Source organism: Acomys minous (assembly GCF_964271855.1).
Source record: "Acomys minous genome assembly, chromosome: 12".
Classification (NCBI taxonomy): domain Eukaryota; kingdom Metazoa; phylum Chordata; class Mammalia; order Rodentia; family Muridae; genus Acomys; species Acomys minous.
Window position 1 is genome coordinate 8284379 of NC_140493.1, and position 18937 is coordinate 8303315.

General features: G+C 40.0%; 1 protein-coding gene across 2 annotated transcripts in view; it reads right to left on the reverse strand.

Moving 5' to 3' along the window:
- TMEM117 (transmembrane protein 117) overlaps positions 1–18937 on the reverse strand; it is a 415577-nt gene that overhangs the window by 135887 nt on the left and 260753 nt on the right. For both annotated transcript variants that reach the window (XM_084749248.1, XM_084749249.1), the window contains exon 5: positions 10930–11027. In XM_084749248.1, the coding sequence (XP_084605374.1) occupies positions 10930–11027 (98 nt within the window). The remainder of the gene's footprint in view (positions 1–10929; positions 11028–18937) is intronic.

Here is an 18937-nt window from a genome sequence, read left to right on the forward strand (position 1 = left end):
GAGGAGAAAAGCATATCTGGGGAGGCAGATATGTATGTATCTATACATATACACACATAAGCCACATATATGTCTCACACACATACATAGTCATTATAAAAGCATACTCATCTTTGTTTAGCAATATAAAAACATTCTAAGAAATGTACTGTTAGTAGTTTTACCTTTGGGTGGCTATCACATGTTCATTTACCCAAATCTAAATGGTATTATAATACTAGATAGTGTATTGTTCCTAGGTCACAAACCCCTACCACATAGTACTATACTAATTACCACAAGATGTTAGTGTTCATTCATCTCAAATATTTAAAAGTTAAGAGATATATTAAAAAATACTATGCCATAGGAATTTTTACCTCTACTATTAGTTTAAGGGACTACCTTCTTTTTTTTCTGCTTTTTAAAAAAATGTATTTATTTATTGCTTTTTACATATACATTTATATCATTACACATATATACAATATATTACCTATAGCAAGAAGAACGCTGAAACAATCAGAAATGATATAAATGTTACCTTCTTAGTGTTTTGGCTATTTGTATTTGACAGCCTGGAAGAAGACATCTTTCCTATCTTGGTGCGTCTAAATTTCTGAATGTAAATCAATCTCCATCACATATTGCCATTATCAACTTAGATCACCTATCTAGACCTAAAAACATCTTAACCCCTAAACAACTAAGCTTCATTGTAAAACTAAGTTACCTGGTCTTCAACTCCATCAGAGACTTGAGAAGGAGTAAACTCAACTACCTGATTATGCCCGGTGTGCCGGTTAGTAGCTTAGTAGCTTTTTTTTAGTAATTTTTTTTAATCTTTGTTCATCAAAGTCTGTTTCGTTCACTCTTACATGTCGAGTAGAATGCCTCTCTCAGTAAACAAATCACAAAAATACTTTGGGACTGAGGTGAGCCCGCCTTTTTCTCTGACTCATAGCAAATTTCTGCCTAGATTGCATATCGGTCTAGAATGTGCATCACTCATTTGTCCAGCCACTATCAGCAGGCTCTGTTCAGCCAATGGGAAAGCGACCTTGAAGTGTCTCCTAGGAACAAGGCAAAGAGCCCTTGTCAGCGTTCAGCACAGCTGGGCACTGGGTGAAGGACTGAAGTCCCAGGCACTCGGGAGGCTGAGGCTGGAAGATGACAAGGTCCAGGTCTGAACTACAGAGCAAAAGTTCACAGTCATCATGAGCAACTTGGTGAGACCTTGCTTAGTTCATATGCAATAAACCTTCAATATGCAGATCTAAGTAACCGTTGCTTTCTGATCCCAGAAAGAGAGCAATTACCGTAGGGAGTTTCTCACCTTGCCTTGGGTGAAACCTGGCCTCACTGTCTATTGCTGGCTCACCAAGCAAGATAAGGACTTGCTTTCACTTGCTAACAGTAGCGAGTCACCCTGTAGATAATAGCGGAGTACCTGATGTTAGAAATCTGGTTCTTAAGCCGTTCTGCTGTGGATTCCCAGTAGTGACCAATGGGGCACAGGACTGAATTTATGCATCACCAGAATCAGAACTGAATCTGGAGCACACAGAGGCAGAGCATCAGACAACCAGCTGCTTCTCAATGACACCAGGGCTTCCTTGTTTATTCAGTCTTCAAAATGCTGGCTAGATATGATTCAGATTTGTCAAACAAAGATTGACGACTATTTTAGGTTGTTTTGCTCTAAATATAAAAATTCTAATTCAAGCAGAAAGATGTTGGCCATAGTCCACAAACACAAACAGTTTTTCCAAGGAGGACTCTTAAAAACATTTATTTATTTATTTATTTATTTATTTATATGTATGTACACACATACATGTGTGTATGAATTTCATATGCAGGTGTGGGTGCGTACGGAGATCACAGAATGATTTGTGTGCTCTTTTTCGACTGTCTGGGTCCCAGGGATCAAATTCAGGTCATCGGATTCAGGGCTGGGTTCCTTCACTTGATGAGCCAGTTTTCTAGCTCTGGAGCTCAACGGGGACTTTTTCAAGGCATTACTGAGTGTATACACCCGTAATGTTAGCACTATTCCTCCACTCACCTCTGACCCCAAACATTAGGATCCTTGTAGAGCTTCAGTAGGGAGCATTTTCTTTCAAGCGTTTATAACTCAGTGTTGCTAGTTTAGGTTTTAGTGACTGTAATGGTGGGCTATAGTAGGGGTACTGTTTACGCAATGCAAGATAAGCTTGTTTTGGGTTTTTTTTCTCTTTTTTTATTTTATTAATTTATTCATATTACATCTCAATTGTTATCCTATCCCTTGTATCCTCCCATTCGTCCCTTCTTCCCATTTTCCCCTTATTCCCTTCCCCTATGACTGTGACTGAGGGGGACCTCCTCCCTCTGTATATGCTCATAGGATATCAAGTCTCTTCTTGGTAGCCTGCTATCCTTCCTCTGAGTGCCACCAGGCGTCCCCATCCAGGGGACATGGTCAAATATGAGGCACCAGAGTTCGTGTGGAAGTCAGTCCCCGCTCTCCACTCAACTGTGAAGAATGTCCTGTCCATTGGGTAGATCTGGGTAGGGGTTCTAAGTTTACTGCATGTATTGTTTAATTGGTTTTGTTCTGCTAAACTCCACTTACCTTTAAGAAATAAAGATCTCTAAAACCCAAACGTTCACGGTCCATGGTGGTGGTGGTGGTGGTGGTGGTGGTGGTGGTAATGTAACATCATAGATATGTACCCTCCATATTTTAGTGAACTTTACAGCGGGGTTTAGAACACATTATTTTGGGTCAAGGTGATTTTGAAACCCTGAAAGTAAGTATTTCCATTTGTTTTAGAGAAACAATACTCATGGAAGCTTGATGATTCTTATAATGCACACACTAATTACTTACTTGGAATTATCCTTTTACGATTTTCCCTGAAGTCATCCATCTGCATTGACTTTATAAATATCACAGAGTATGGCAGGTTGGGAACCCCTCACTGCACCACACAACTCCCTGGAGAGCAGGGAATGTGTGCTGTCTTTCAGGTACTATGCTGAGTCCAGGGGCATGGCAGAAAAAAAGAGTCCTGCTTCCAAATAGTGAGATAAAGGTGGAACTATGTAAAAACTTTACCACTGTGTATTATTTTCATACATTAAAAAATGTCTAGTGGTATTTTAACTTATAATATTGTGAACTATTTATTCTGTATTTTCCTAACAAGAGACAGCAATTAAACAAACAGTAAGTTTTTGCTACCCAATTTATAAATGTTTTAATTTGATGCCTACGCAGCAAAAAAAAAAAAAAATGAGCTCATTTTCTTAAACAAAAATATGTGTACTCTAAATAAAGCAAGCTGCTGCTATAGAGTAGTAATCTATAATATATATGCCTTTCCTTCAGTTTCCTCGGAGTGTAAGGCCATGGAAACTCAGCCCTGGGACTTACTTCACTCATTACTGGCATTTGGTTGTGGATGCTGCTGCATGCCATGGTAGATACTCTGGGCATCTGATACAATTTCTCTGGGGTTTCGTTCATTCTGTGTGCTGGTTCCCCGACCCCCACCACATCCATATGCACCCTGTCTCATCTGGAGACGCCTCTTCTCTTCAGGTTTTTATCCTACTGATTGGGTATTTTTTTTCCTTGCATCCTGTTTTATTTCTTAACACCCCATCTACATGTAGCTGACACCTATACAAACTACAAGATTAAATGAAATATATTTTTATATACAACTGTCTTATGTGACTGACTACTGGGCAAATCCGTTCTCTGTGTCTGGGCTGATTGCGCCTCACTTCAGATTTTGCTTCTTCGACAGTGGCTCCTATGCGCTCCCACAGCAGGAGACAGACGTCCGTGTCCACGGAGGTGCTGCTCGTCTCTCTACATACAGAGCTACCGACTTCTCTTCCTCAGACACGATACCTAACCCACCATCAATGCCTCCTCACATGATGTGACACTTCAGCTCCACTTCAATATAAAACCCATTCCAGATCACCTGGTCCCGCACCACGTGCCCACATCCTGGTCTACACTTCCTCCTTCCCTCTCCCCGCATTCTTCGCATTCTTCACTAGAATGAAAAAGACACTGTTCTGGATTTTGTCCTTCAGAGTTATAGTCTTAGAACCAGGGCCAGTGTCTGCTGCCAGAAACAACTGGCCTTACAGCAAAACTATAAAGGACACACAACAGCAGTAAGGCCAGGACGGAAAGCCAGGCTGGTGGCTTCTGATAACTGTGTTACACTATCCTCAGTATTTATAAGTGTTTACTTAGATAAATTACTTAAAAGTTGGCTACTTTTAATTCAGCAATATTAAATTTATACTGGCATGAGACTGAGTTAATATGCAGGTATAAATGTATCCCCAAGAGTTAAATATCTCTACCATAATTATAGGGTCATATTCAAAGTAAATGATTCAGATCATCACATGCCAACAAAGCAATGAGTTATCAATTGCTTTGTGTGTGTGTCTGTGTGTACAAATGAGTGCCTGTCTGCATCCATGTGCATACATATGTCTGCAAATGTGTGCATGTACATACATGTGTGTTTGTGTGTATATGTGCATTTCTATACGTGCAAGTGTGTGCATGGGTATAAATGCATACATATATGTAAGCAAATGTGCATATCTATGTGTATACATGTGTACATATGAATACAAGTTAATATGTATTTGATTATACACATTTGTGTATATGCATGTGTTTCAGTATGGGATTCATGTATAAAAATATCTATGTGTGCACACTTCTGCATGTATATGTGTATAAATGTATGTATACATGTTTACATGTGCATGCAAATGTATGTATGTTATAGATGTTCATGTGTCTATGTGTGCAAATGTTTACAGGCATGTGTGGTGGCCAAAGGACAACATCAGGTGTCTTTCCTCAGTGCTGTGTACTCTTTATTTTATTCATTTTAATTTGAGACAAGGTCTCTCACATTAGCCTGGAACAAGTAGGTAAGACAAGCTGGCTAGAGAGCCCCAGAGGCCTGCCTAGCTCTGCCTCCTCAGCACTAAGATTACAAGAGTGCATGACTTTTTTACATAGATTCTAGTGACTGAACTCAGACCCTCTGTGTGGCAGGCACTTAATCAACTGAGCCATCTCTCCAGACCCTCAGTTAGTTTTTCGTCTAGAAGTAAGTGTCTTATGTCTAATGAGCAAATCAGTTGGAAGGTTATCTGAGTCTTTCTAGTTTTATATCTAGAGGTATCCATGTTTACCATGAAGTCTGATAACTTAGTGTTAAGGAGACTGATTTAGTGGGTACTGGTACTTTATTTTGAAATAAAAATGGTTCATTTATCCTCAATTACAAAAGCACTTTTCAACCAAAGACAGGCATTTATTTAAAGAAATAAGTACATGGTGTATTAAATAAGAATGCTCACTACCTCACAACATGAAAAATGTGAAATATTTTTCTAGTTAAATATGTCATAGAAACTAGCTAGCAGACTCCATGGGTACAAGTGCTGGCTCCCACACCTACTAGCATGAGTTTGATCTCAGACACCCACCCACATAAAGATGGAAAGAAACAATCAACTCCTACAAATTGTCTTCTGACCTCCACAAATACTATAGCGCATGTATACACACACACACACACACACACACACACACACACACACACAAATAAATAAATAAATAAATAAATAAATATTTTAAGTAAATATCATAAGATCATTGGACTTGATGGAAACATGAAAGTAGTATGTTTTTCTCGTGTTCAGTGCTAAATTATTTCTATATTTTAACTAATAGATTTTCACCTAGTCTTTGCAAAACCATTTCCACTGATGACTATCTCGGGACTTCATCATACATGCTCACTGAGCATTACCAGGCTCACACCACACCATTTTGGGGACTTATTTAAAACACGGAGCCAACTAACCAGGGCCCAAGGGCCTTATAGAGACTGAAGCACCAACAAGGACCATGCATAGACTGGACCTAGGCTGGCTCCCTGCTCAGGCAATGTGGCACTAGACTAGGGGGCTCTTCTCAGGTACGGTCTGCCCACACAGGTCTTGTGGTTCTGGACTGAGGGGGGCCGCCATTTTACTTTTGTTATCCCATTAAATAGTGTAAATTAAAACAACAACAACAATTTTTGCTACCTCCCGTGGGGCCAAATTTAAACAACTCAACTCTCTGGTTATACTTGGCAGCCATACTACTCAAAGTAGAATATACAGTAGTTGCATTTGTTTCCCAGGTAAGAGTTATGATAATGAAGGCTTTTTTAATGCTGTTTCAACCATTAGGTTGCTGGAGAAAATGCTCATTAAACTATAAGACACTTGGGTTTTTTAATGAGGAGTATAGAATGTTATTTTCTTTATATGCCAACATGGATCAGAACAGGTGTGTACAGATGCACACAAACTCTCTCCTCATGCTGTGTTTTCTAACTCCATTTCTTCCCAGAGCACGGCTTTAACCAAACACTTTGCCATTATCCCACTTGGGTTATATCTCTACAATCTGTCGGTGACCCCCTTGTCACTCCCTGCCCAGGCCATAAAACACAAATATCAGCTTTCAGGTACAGTGGCTTAGGACACATCTCTATATTCAACAGGATGGACTAGGTTCATGTGGCAGTACTCAAGAGTGCCCAATCTCAGAGGCTCAGAACTCGTTCACACTGCAGGTCCACTGCTTTGCAAGCTGGGCTCGTCCCATCCCACGTCCTCTCTCAGCAAGGCACAAGCTTCCACCTGACTTGTTTCTCACTGAAAACTAAATGCTTCTACTTAGGTGTGACATGTGCCGCTCTGGTTCACATTTCCTCGTTCAAAGCAACTCACGTGTCTATAAGAGGCCGCGGCATAGACAACCCATCTCCCAGTTTCTATAAGGGGCCGAGGCATAGACAACCCATCTCCCAGTTTCTATAAGGGGCCGAGGCATAGACAACCCATCTCCCAGTTTCTTCCACCAGTTGCCCCCTTAATCGCAGACACTGTTTTCTCCTTGGTTAAAACAAACAAACAAACAAACAAATAAGCAATGCATTTGGAAATCAGAACCCCAAGGCGCTTCCCATCAAGGGCAAAGCAACTGTGTCTCTGGAGAATAAATACAGACATAGATGACACCGTGAGCATGCTGCTGCTCGTGCTGCCTGCTCTCTGACTTCAGACGAGACAGTGAAAATGGCCATTTGTAGGCCCCTGGAAAAAAACAGAAGTATGGAAAAACTTTCAATCTTAGATCTTTACTCTTTTAAATTATAAAATGGTGTGGGGGAGGGGGGCGGCTTCGGAAGCCATGTGTTAATAGTCCCTTTGCAGCTAGTATTTTCAATCAATCAGGATCTGGTCTTTTCCCTGATGTGAGAGCCTGAGGGCTGCAGCGTTCTTGTCTTCACAGTAAGAAACGAATGAAACAATGTTGTTACTCTCTGGGAAGTTTATCTACGGCCATGTCAAAAAAGCAGCCAGATAGTTGCAGCTGATGACACTTCAGCGGGTATTTGTGAGTAAAGAAAGTAGACTGGCTTTGGATGTCAGTAATTAGTTGAGGTACATTGGAACCCTTGATTCTCACGTGTCAGCCTCCTGGGTGCAAGTCCAAGGTTAGATGTCCCCAATGTGTCCTGATTTGTTAATACATTTTAACAATGGAAATGTTAAAATGCTTAATAGAAGAGAACATAAGAAACATTAAGAACCTTATATGTGTATCAAGAAAAAAAAAAGCGGAGTGTGGTGGCATATGTCTTTAATCCCAGCACTCAGGGAAGCAGAGGCAGGTGGACTTCTGTGAGTTCGAGGATAGCCCCATCTACAAAGAGAGTTCCAGGACAGCCAGGGCTACAGCTACACAGAGAAACCTTGTCTCGAAAATCAAACAAAACAAAACAAAAACAAACAAGAAAGTAACTTCGATAGAAGAGACTGCACATCGTGTAAGGCTCAGTGCCGTTCACTCTGCAGTAGAGAAACACACTGCAGCTCACATTTTCCTTCCATATCTCCTGCTCCTGCACCGAGCATTCACCAATTTTTTTTCTAAATAACCAAAGCAAAATCAGAAGAAAACATTCCCTTTTGAGTGGGAGACATGAAGTATGCAAATATTCTTTTATCATTGAGATGATAAGTATTTCAAATCTCAATTGTTTTTATATTTTATCTCCTATGGCTGAAAAGAGAACCAAATGTCGTTTCTTCTTCTAAGTTCCCTTTCATTTTACATACATGAACATGAAGAAAGATTTCTTTGCTTCCCACATGATTTCCATGTTCAGTAACTTGCATCAGATTTCGCTTTTTTAAAAAAATCATGGTACTGTTGTCATGATAGCTTAACCAGACCCAAATATATCCAATTTTTTAAAATCTTAAGGGGCTGGAGAGATAGCTCAGAGGTTTAGAGCACTGACTGCTTGCTCTTCCAGAGGTCCTGAGTTCAATTCCCAGCAACCACAGGGTGGCTCTCAACCATCCATAGTGTGATCTAATGCCCTCTCCTGGCATGCAGGCATATATGTAGGCAGAACCCTATATATATAATAAATAAATAATTTAAAAAAAAAATCTTATGATGGAATTTAAATGTTTCTTCTATTGCTTCCTGCTCTGTGGTTTGAAGCACTAATTTTTAACAACAAGGAAAAACACACTCAAACATATTACATATTAATGATTTGTTTGAACAATGGGTAAGTTTAAATTTTAGTTTGTTTTACATGTAAAATTATATTTTTTGCCAATAACTATAAGTAAACTACAACTTTAGATCCATGTGTTGTGCTTTTGGTTATTGCTTGGGAGTATGTCATCATATATTCTGAAACAAAGTCTTTATGTAAAAGATATAGACAGTACATAATAGATTCATGGGAGTTTTCAAGGAAACTAATATTAAGATGCTTTAGGAAGTATGTAGCATGGATTCCCATCCTCTGTCATAACTGTAGTTAGGAATGCCACAGGAAGGCTGAGGAAGTGGCTTGGATGGTCGAGCGCTTGCTGCATAAACACAAAGGCCTAACTTCAGTGTTCAGCATGTGTAGGCATGGAGATGCATGCCGGTCACTCCAGCGCTGGGGAGACAAGGGAAGAGGATGCCTAGAATTTGCTGAGCAGCCAGCCCAGCTCAACTGCTGCGCTGTGGGTTCAGTAAGATTTGCGGTCTGGAAGAAAACAGTTGGAAGGGGAAAGTGATAGGGAAGGGACTTTTGTGGGGCCGACTGGTGGTTGGACTGGATCAAAACTGTATATGTATAAATAAAAATTTCAAATAATAAAAATAATTCCTAAAAAAGAATAGGTGAAGAGCTATTGAAGAAGATACACAATACTAAACTCTAGCCTCCACATGTGCGTGCACACACACACACACACACACACACACACACACACACACACACACCCTCTTCACATTTGCATCTCACCCAATGCATACACATAGAACACCAAAACAAAATAAAACAAAGAAAGAACACCTAACACCAACAATCACAGAGACTTTAGATTTCTGCATGCAGGAACCTCTGCAATACTTGGCCCTGACACCTGCAGTTTATAATCCACAGAGAACTTACTTTGATCAGTGCAATTTGTTTATACACCGTAAATGGATATTGTTTTAAGAGAGGCGCTACACTACCATCTTTGATGTTAGAGTCTGTCTTCTTTCAAATCATCACACTTCAAACCGTTGTGGAGAATTATATAGGACAGAAAGATCCCCAGAATCTCAGTCTCATACAGCACAATTAGCTGAAGAAAAATTAAAGATGATTACTTGAAGAGAGGCACATCAATCCTCTCAGACACGGCCATTTGTAATGACTAATGGCCTCGGAGACTTACAGCTGCGATAACTGCGCCCACTCTCCAGGGTTTTAAGGATTAAATGAGTAAATGTACAGAATTCCAAGTGCACAGTGCAGAGCCCGAGCCGAGTGCCCTCAATCAGGACTTGCTACATTGTTATATGCTATCGGATGAGGCACATAGGGAGCTTACATACAAACAATATAAAGACGGGTTAAAAGCGCCATGAAAACAGTCCGTGCTTGACTCATAGAGTCAAAGTGTGGACGGCAGCTACAGAATCACGTTCTACTCACATATTGAAAAGCCCACTTGTTTACTTGCTAAGAATTGAGTTCAAATGTCACATCTCACTAGCAAGAGTTAACAACAGTGCTACATTGCAAAAGATTATGTTCAGTATCTATTTTCTCCAAGTACTTAATTACCATTATTTTTGTAGCATTCGAATTTGTAAAAAAAAAGAAAAAAGAAAAAAGAAAAAAAAGAAAGAAAGAAAAGAAAAGAAAGAAAGAAAAAAAGATGGAACTAACATCTAAGAATAAACAGATATTCCTTATCTCGTTTTAAAAGGAAGATACGCAGGCTAGCATTTTCTCACACAAGCACCCATCAATTACAATGTGTCTGAGCATTAGTGTACCTAAGTTTATACACACACACACACACACACACACATGCTGAGGAGATAACCCAAAGCTCTTTGATTGCTTTGACGGTGCCAAGGCAGGAAAGGAACCCACAGAAAGGAGAAACGCCAAAGAGCCACGTGCGGTTTGTGGGAAGCCTCCTTCCAAGTGAACTTCACCTCCTGATGGTGAAGCCGCGCCCTGCAAAACGGCCTGGGCGATTTCTGTATGCAGGAGACAGCGTCATACATCACATTTCCCTGATGAAAACGACAGCTGGTTTCTGCTGAGTCAAAAACCTGTTTACATCGGGTCAAGCCATATATCACTTTTCTTTCTTATAAAATGGCCTCGTGAACAAACTAAATAAATCTGTAAGATATACTCATGGTTTTAGTGGGGGCAGCAGGGCCTTCCTAAGAAGAATCCTATACAGCTAATGAAAATTAAGCTCCACTCGAGGGCTTTGGTAAACGAAGCAGAATAGACACAAGTAAATAAGGCAGTTTCCTACCAGAATAGAATGATCCTAACGTTGCCTTTCTTCCAGAAAGCTCGTGCCGACTTCCCCCAGTCAGGGTAGGGCTTGTCCTGCAACATCATATCCGTGACCTGAAGGGGAGAGGGACTGGCTTAACGTTTCAAGACGTCGCAAGTTCAGATTTCAACACAAGCATGAAATGTACATCCACGAAGAATAGAACACGCACATGTTTAACATTAGAGCTACACGAAAAGATACAAATTAGAAGTATATGCTTCATTCAACTAAAAAAAAAATGTAAGAGCGTGCTTGACTTTACATGCTAGATGAGCATGTTTAAAGTTATTCAGTGTGTAAAATACTGAGACTGGTTCTAAAATGTTAATTAAGAGTGTATGGGATTTTTTTTCAATTAAACTATATTTCATTAAAATCATTAACATATACTCTCTATCTGAAGTAATTGGTTTCCCCGCTACATTTTATACAGGTATATAGTGTTCTTCAATTAGATGAATCCCTCCCCTCTCACTTGATTATTAAAGTCTCCTTAGGATATAAATGTAAATATATACTCATATTTGCATTACTCTTGAGTGCTTCTAAACCATAAGCTTCAAAACGGAACCTCCAAATCCAAATGATTTTGCGTAAATCCTAATTCAAAGTAGGTTCTCTCTCTCTCTCTTTCTCTCTTTCTCTCTCTCTCTCTCTCTCTCTCTCTCCATTCTATTGTCTGTGTTTTTGGCTACTCACCTCATACTCACCCCGGAAGCGGTAAATAAATAAAACATGAGCAAACCTTCCTGCCTTTCCTTTCATCAGTCTGGTGGAGCACTTTCCCCAGTTTACAATGCATGTTCTAATCAGCCAGCATTCTCCTAACTACAACTCTGCATCTTCCAGAAGCTTCCTTCCCCTTTTCTGCCTCATGCGCAGACTCTGCTCTTCTGCCGAGGCCTAGGTACAGTTGTGTTCCTTCAGGTATTTCCACTGTTTGCTCCAAAGCACACCACTCGAGCTTGCTGACTCACCTTCTTATCCCACGCCACATTCCATTTCCCATTTTAATGTTTCTTTTTTTTCTTTCTATTAGCCTTTAGTATCCCTACGGTAAATGTTTATTTTCAGAACCTTTCTAATGTCTAAGGATTGTTCACATAATACTCCAAACTGTTTACACCAAAAATAAAAATAAATGACAAAATTAATTAGTAAATATATGCTTATTTTAAAAGACTGATTAAGTAAATTGCTCATTAACCACATAACATATTAATGTTTTCAGCAAATGTTCAATGCATCATTAATAGCATGCTATATGAACATTTAAAAAGCCTATAGGCATGGGAAACAATTCTCCTAAAACAGGAAAATATGGTTTGTATGCATGGATATATATGTATATGCCACTTTTCCCAGAAAATTAATACTCAGTCAAATAGACATCATTCCATTGGTTTTTATTTTAGTTAATAGTGCTCAGATTTAAACATACAATGCCTTATTCAGGATGACTGCTGCTGTGATAGAACACCACAGCTGAAGCAACTTGGACAGGACAGGTTGTTAGCTTTCTCTTCCATACCACGGTTCATCACTGGAGGAAGTTGGAACAGGGACTCCAATAGGACAGGAACCTGAAGGCAGGAGCTGATGCAGAGACGATGAAGGGATGCTACTCATCATGACTTGTTCAGATGCTTTTTTATAGAACCAAGACCGTGAGCCTGGGGGTGACCCCACTCCCAATAAGCTGTGTCCTTCCCCATCAATCACTAATTAAGAAAATGCCATGTAGGCTTGCCTACATCCCCGTCATATGGAGGCATTTTCTCATTGAGGTTCCCTCCTCTCAGATGTGTGAAGTTGACATAAATCTACCCAGCACACACAATGTAGATTCAAAATTAAGAAGTCTGATATAGAATAGAGTATAATGTATTACGTAAAGAATTGTGATTATCCATTAAGAAACAATCCTGTGCTTTGGTCAGACACACCGCTTTGTGAAGTGGTCAGTGGTAACTTCATAAACTCAAAACCAAAGTGATGATGGTAAGTGACAGCTAAAAATGGGACACCTATATCACCACCTTCAAGGCCCGGGGATCATTGCAGAAGAGGGAGTGGAAAGGACTGACCAACTGTGGGAAAGTCTCACTTGCTCAGACTCTCAAGCTTGTTGATACACATGGGGCCGACTAATACTGATAATTATTAAAAAAGAAAGATAAGTATTTGATTTACTTTTATTTGTATGTGCATGTGTGTCTATGTGCATGTGTGTGTGTGTGTGTGTGTGTGTGTGTGTGTGTGTGTGTGCAGGTGTGTGTCACAGAGAACAGGAAAACACATCAGAGTCACTAAAGCCAGAGTTTATAGGCATTTGTGAGCCACTTGACAGGAGCTCAGGGCCTGTGGAAGAGCAGCCAGTGATGTTATGCCACGCCATCACTCCAGACCCTGCTACTGTTAAAACAGAGCTAGTAACTGGGTTCTTTTCTCATTTTTTTTTTTTTGGCTTTGTTTTGACCCTTTCCCATTACGCATTTTTATTTTCTCACTAGTAGTGATGACCATAGATTATATTTCCTTCAAAAATATTCAAGATATTTATTCAAGGTATTTATTGACATGATCAAAGGGAAGAGATAAAGTAAAAGGCATGGATGAGGTAAATTGTATTGTCACAAAAAAAAATTAGGCAAAATAAAGGAATTTAAATCTCATGTATTCAGACATAGGACCTCAGGTGAGAACTTCCTTAAGAAAGAGCTGCTATAATGACTTCAGCCATCTTCCCTTTATAACCCTTTTAGAGAACTCTTGTATTGAGTATTAAACAAAACATCAAGGATTGTATATCATGTTTCACTAGACTGAAAAAAATATTACTAACATTTCATTACTATTTTTCTTCAGTATGTTTCCTGTTCTCAAGGAGAAAAAATAATTCACATAACAAAATGATTACTGGGTGTGTTTTATTCAATTTTCATTATTTGCTGCAGGGTAATTTCTGAGAAATACTTATCATATTTTCTAGAGAGCAGCTGCCTGCAACTAGATGACCAATTATTATGCAGCTTGTTTTATAAAGACCACATCCATAGAAAAAGCATTTTCTCAGGAAAATGATAAGATCGGGGCTGAGACACAGTCTCTTCGATGCCAGCCAGTGGGTCTTTTTCACCCGAGCTCCTACTCTTGAAGTCATATCATCTGATTGATGGGAAGTCACTTAAAGCCAAATTGGCAGTTGCAGGGACAATCATTAAAGCAATGCATTCAATAAGGAGAAAAATCCAATTACTTTCTGCATTAGGGAAATCAAATTTATTTCGGGTGTTGGTCGAGGGCAATCTTTATGGGAAAAGATGCAGGGAAGGGGATGTGGTTGGGTGCTGTGCGGTGTAAACACAGCACAAGCCTGTGTGTGGTATAGACACATCAGATGAGACTGTGTGTGGTATAAATGCAGTACTTGACTGTCGATGCTTCCCTCACAGCTAGACAGTAGAATGGGAAATGGCAGGGCTGTTTTTCTAAGCTGGGAAAACCAGTTTAACTCTTTGGGTCTCACAACTCCCCTCTTCACTTTCCTGCTAACCAGGTTTCAGCACAGAACATAGACCCTTACATTTGGCAATTACAAAAAATTTTTTCAGGCAGTTTTTCTCAGGAGAACACAAACTACTTCAGGACATGCGCACTGGACAGGCTCGGTGAGAAAATACATTGTAAAAGTCAGCAAATGGCTGTAGAGACAATCTCTATGTGGGCAGAAGTGACCTCTTTGATGAGATGCTATAGCAACAACAACATGGAAACACCAACGATGCCCTGCATATTTCACACTTGCTGCAGAACTCAGTGGGCTATAAGCCATTGGGGGCAGCTTCTTAGTAATTGTCATGGTAACTTCACACTTTCCATGTTTTATCCCTAGAAAGGAAACAGTCAGTGAGACGAAACTATAGAGCTGGTCACACCTAATATATTGCTACACATTCCAAGTACCAGCCTTGGTTCTAATCTGACCTTCTTAAGGCTGCATTATCTTCTGGGGCAAGGCAAAGAGGTCTCTACCTTTGAGCTTAATCCCTCATTGATCATCTATGAGTACACAAGGCATCAGTGGGAATTATGGTCCCTCCCCCCCACTTCTTCTGCATCCTCTCAACCATCTCATGTGTTACTTGTCTTACTTTCTCACTCCTTGAACATTTAACATCTCTATTTTATCATCATTAAATTGCATCATCTTCCCTTAGCTACAAAGGGTGAAAAATAAAAACTATTATTCTGTCTCATGTATCATCTTCAAATTGTTATGGTTTAGAGATTTTCTATATTATGCATTTCCGTTAACATTGGCTCACAAGTAAATTAACCCAAAGAATTTTTTTCCAGTCTTTCAGAGTCTGCTTGCAGTAGCTAAGCTACTTTGAAAACTAGATGGTTAAAAATGAGGAGATTCCAGAAACAAAACAAACAAAAACAAAAAACAAACAAACAAAAGAAACTAGCTCACAACCAAGCTGTTTATCTTCTTTTCTTCTGTTTTTTGCTATTATTCTTTTATTAGTATGTTTTTTGAGATAGAGTCTCACTAGGTAGCTCCTAGTCTGGCCTGGAGTGTGTCCTGTAGCCAAGATTGGCTTCAAGTGCATGATATTCCTGCTTCATCCTTGAAGATGCACTTATTGTCATTAGGCAGAGAGACAAATGGCCACAGTACCGTCTTCAGGAACAGGAGGCATTGCTTCCTATTGTGGTATTGTTGAGTGACACCAGAGGGGGTGGGGGAGAAAGAAAAAGAGGAAACTGATGCTGCTGTTTTCATCTTTCCTGGTAAATCATCTGTGTTCCTTGGTTGCTCAAATGTTTTCTTTTGTATTTTGGATGTAATGGGTTTTTTCCAAGGTGTATTAACAGTCGCTGTGCTCCATTAGGTCTTTGGGGATCGTATCTGTAACTTCTACTTCCCTTCTATGTTATTTACTCCCATCCCTTAGGAAAACAACTACGAACACGCTGGTTTGCTGTGTGTTTGATGTTTTTTTTTTTTTTCTGCTTCGGTTTTCAGTTTGCTCATTTAGCCAAAACCCATACTGTGTATTTGGCAGTGTGTGGTTAAGAACTACAGAAACCCAATTTGAGCTCTGTTTGTTTCTTTCTGCTTCTCTAATTCTGGTTTTCTCTATATTTACCGCCCTCCACCCTCCCTCCCATGTGTGTGTGTCAGGGGTCTGGGTGTTTGTGGGTTTGGGTTCCTGTGTGTGTGTGTGTGTGTGCGTGCGAGCGCATGAGTGTGCGTGTGTGTGTGCATGTGTGTGTGTGTGTGTGTGCGTGTGTGTGCGTGTGTGCGTGTGTGTGTGTGTGCATGTGTGTGTGCGTGTGTGTGTGTGCGTGCGTGCGTGTGTGTGTGTGTGTGTGTGTGTGTGTGTGTGTGTGTGTAGAAGGGATATGGGTGTGTGTGGGTCTGGGTGTCGGTCCTTTCGGGGATGTGGGGGGATGGGTGTGTAATGAGGGCAAGTCCCACTGGCACATGTGTGGAGATTAGAAGGCTACTTACTCTAAGACGATTCTGATTTGCATGTTTCTGTATGTTTTGGGAACTAAGCTCAGATATCAAACTTGGGTGGAAGTGCTTTCTCTTAAGCTAGCTTACCGGCCCCAGTGTTTTCTCCTTAACACTTTTTTTCTGAGTTTACCATCTACTGCTTGAGTATCTACCTCATCATCTTCCTCTGAACTCTTGGACAACTATTTTGATGTATATTTGTATCTGCCTATCTCTCTATCAATGGTTCTCAACCTTCCTAATACTGCAACCCTTTAATGCAGTTCCTCATGTTGTGGTGACTGCCTCCCCCCCCCCCAAACTGTAAAGTCATTTTTGTTGTTACTTCATAGCTGTAATTTTGATACTGTTAGGAATTGGAACATAATTATCTGTGTTTTCTAATGGTCAAAGGTTGTTTGACCCCCAAAGGGGTCCTGACCCACAGGATGGGAAACATTGCTCTATACAGCTATATATCTGTATATGTGGGAGGGCATCGACATGACACAAGCTAGAGTCGCCTTGGGAAAGAGGGCCTCAGATGTGTTTCTAAGAGACTGTACTGAGGCAGTATTGATGCACCTCTGAAATTCTAGCTTCTGGTTTCCATGTATTCATATAATGGAGAAAGTAAAATATTCTTATTTTAGCTAGAGTATTTTGAATTTAAAGGAAATGCTATATGAAGCAATAGTTCTAAAGTAATGATACTGATCCTGAAAATGCACTCCTCACCAAAATACAAGCCCCTTCAGTGTAGAAATCACTGAATACTAACAGAGATGAAAATAGTCGGGCAATGGCCGCAGTATTCTCATGCACAGGATACATACATAGGCATCCCTTTTCCTCACAGCCTTGACTTTTATTGCCTAAAAAAGTAGGAAGATGCAGTGATGTAGAGACAAAATAGAGTCTTTTTCAACTGAAAAACCAAAGCAATAAACACAATTTACAATAAAAGGGATATCACTCCTAAGATGCACAATTACATACAGTATCCAAAAATGCAATATACCTATTGGGAACATGTACAGATGAACTACACAAGAACATACATTAGTCATGCATTTAAAGATAACTGTAATACATCTCTGTATTCCTTATTTATGGTATTGTTAGGTACCGGCGCTGGGGACAGGGAGAAGAGGTTATAGTAAAATGAAGTCTCTGACTATGTGAGCGCTCGGTCTGCGCATCTTCATAGTGGTGGCTCTGTTTTGCTGGCATCTCCACATCCATCACAGCAGAGTATTTTTTTTTCTCATGTGCCCAGCTTAGGCTGTGCTGTATGAAAAAGTCCAACTTGGAATGTTTAGACTCTAGGGAAACTGTGCACTCCGCAGAACAATGCAAGTATTTTGTTGTTGTTTGTTTTCCTTTCGGCTGCCCTTCCTGACTTTATCTCACACAGAGAGACATGCATATGTGATCAGCCTTATTCAGCAGCATCTCCAGCTGAGACAAAGAAAGGCCCAAGGTCTGAGCAGGCAGGACTGGATAGTCACCGAGAAACATAAGCTGAGTACACAATTACTAAATTGAAGCCATGGAGAGAAATTTCTCACATTATGCACTGATGCCATGAATGAATTACTACAGAAGTGTCTGAAAAAAAATCACTGGCAAACGTCTACTGATGAGCGTTAAGCCTGGAATGTATCCTGCAGCATCTCCGAAACACAGCCAGGATTTCACAAGGCATGAATATTAATGCGCTTGCTTATTATTTCCAATGATAGCCCACACTGCATTTGTGATGTATTGTACCTTATTTCTGGGTCCCCCACTGATTTACAATGAGTCCCGGACTGTTTTTGTTATTAAGTAAAGAAATTGGGCACATCTCGGAATATTGAATCATTTGGAGAAAGACACCTAAATCACCTGAAAACAGAAATAAACACAATCAGACCGTCTCGTCTCTTCCTCCAGAAGTTCTGCAAAGATTCAAAAAAAAAAAAAAATAAGATATGGCCCAGTGCTATTTGCTTCCTACCACACTGAGTTATAATTTGTAATAAGTAGGGCAAAGGAGAATGATTATTGGCTGCTGAGCAAGAAGCTGCAGACAAAAAACATTGACTTCATCCATGTCATTCCTCGTTGTTGGCTATGAACTATGAAACAACAATAGCCCAACATTACATGGTTGGGCATTTATTCTTTTCACTGTTGGCTGGAAGAATGAGCGAGCAGGTTTCTGTAAGCACACCTGCTCCATTCTGTTAACACAGATAACTGTTTGTTAAGAATACTCCTACAAAATACTCCACAACGTGGGTGTTTGGTGACTGTGTGTATAGGTGGAGAAATTACATGTAGAAGAAGAATGGTTATTTCAGACATGCTGTGATAATGACCAATATGCTTGAAAAAGCCCTTGGCCACAGATGAGGGAAATATCTCAAAGTGATAATTAATTTCTTGTTTAAGACCCGAAGGTGCGGTACCCAAAGCATGCCT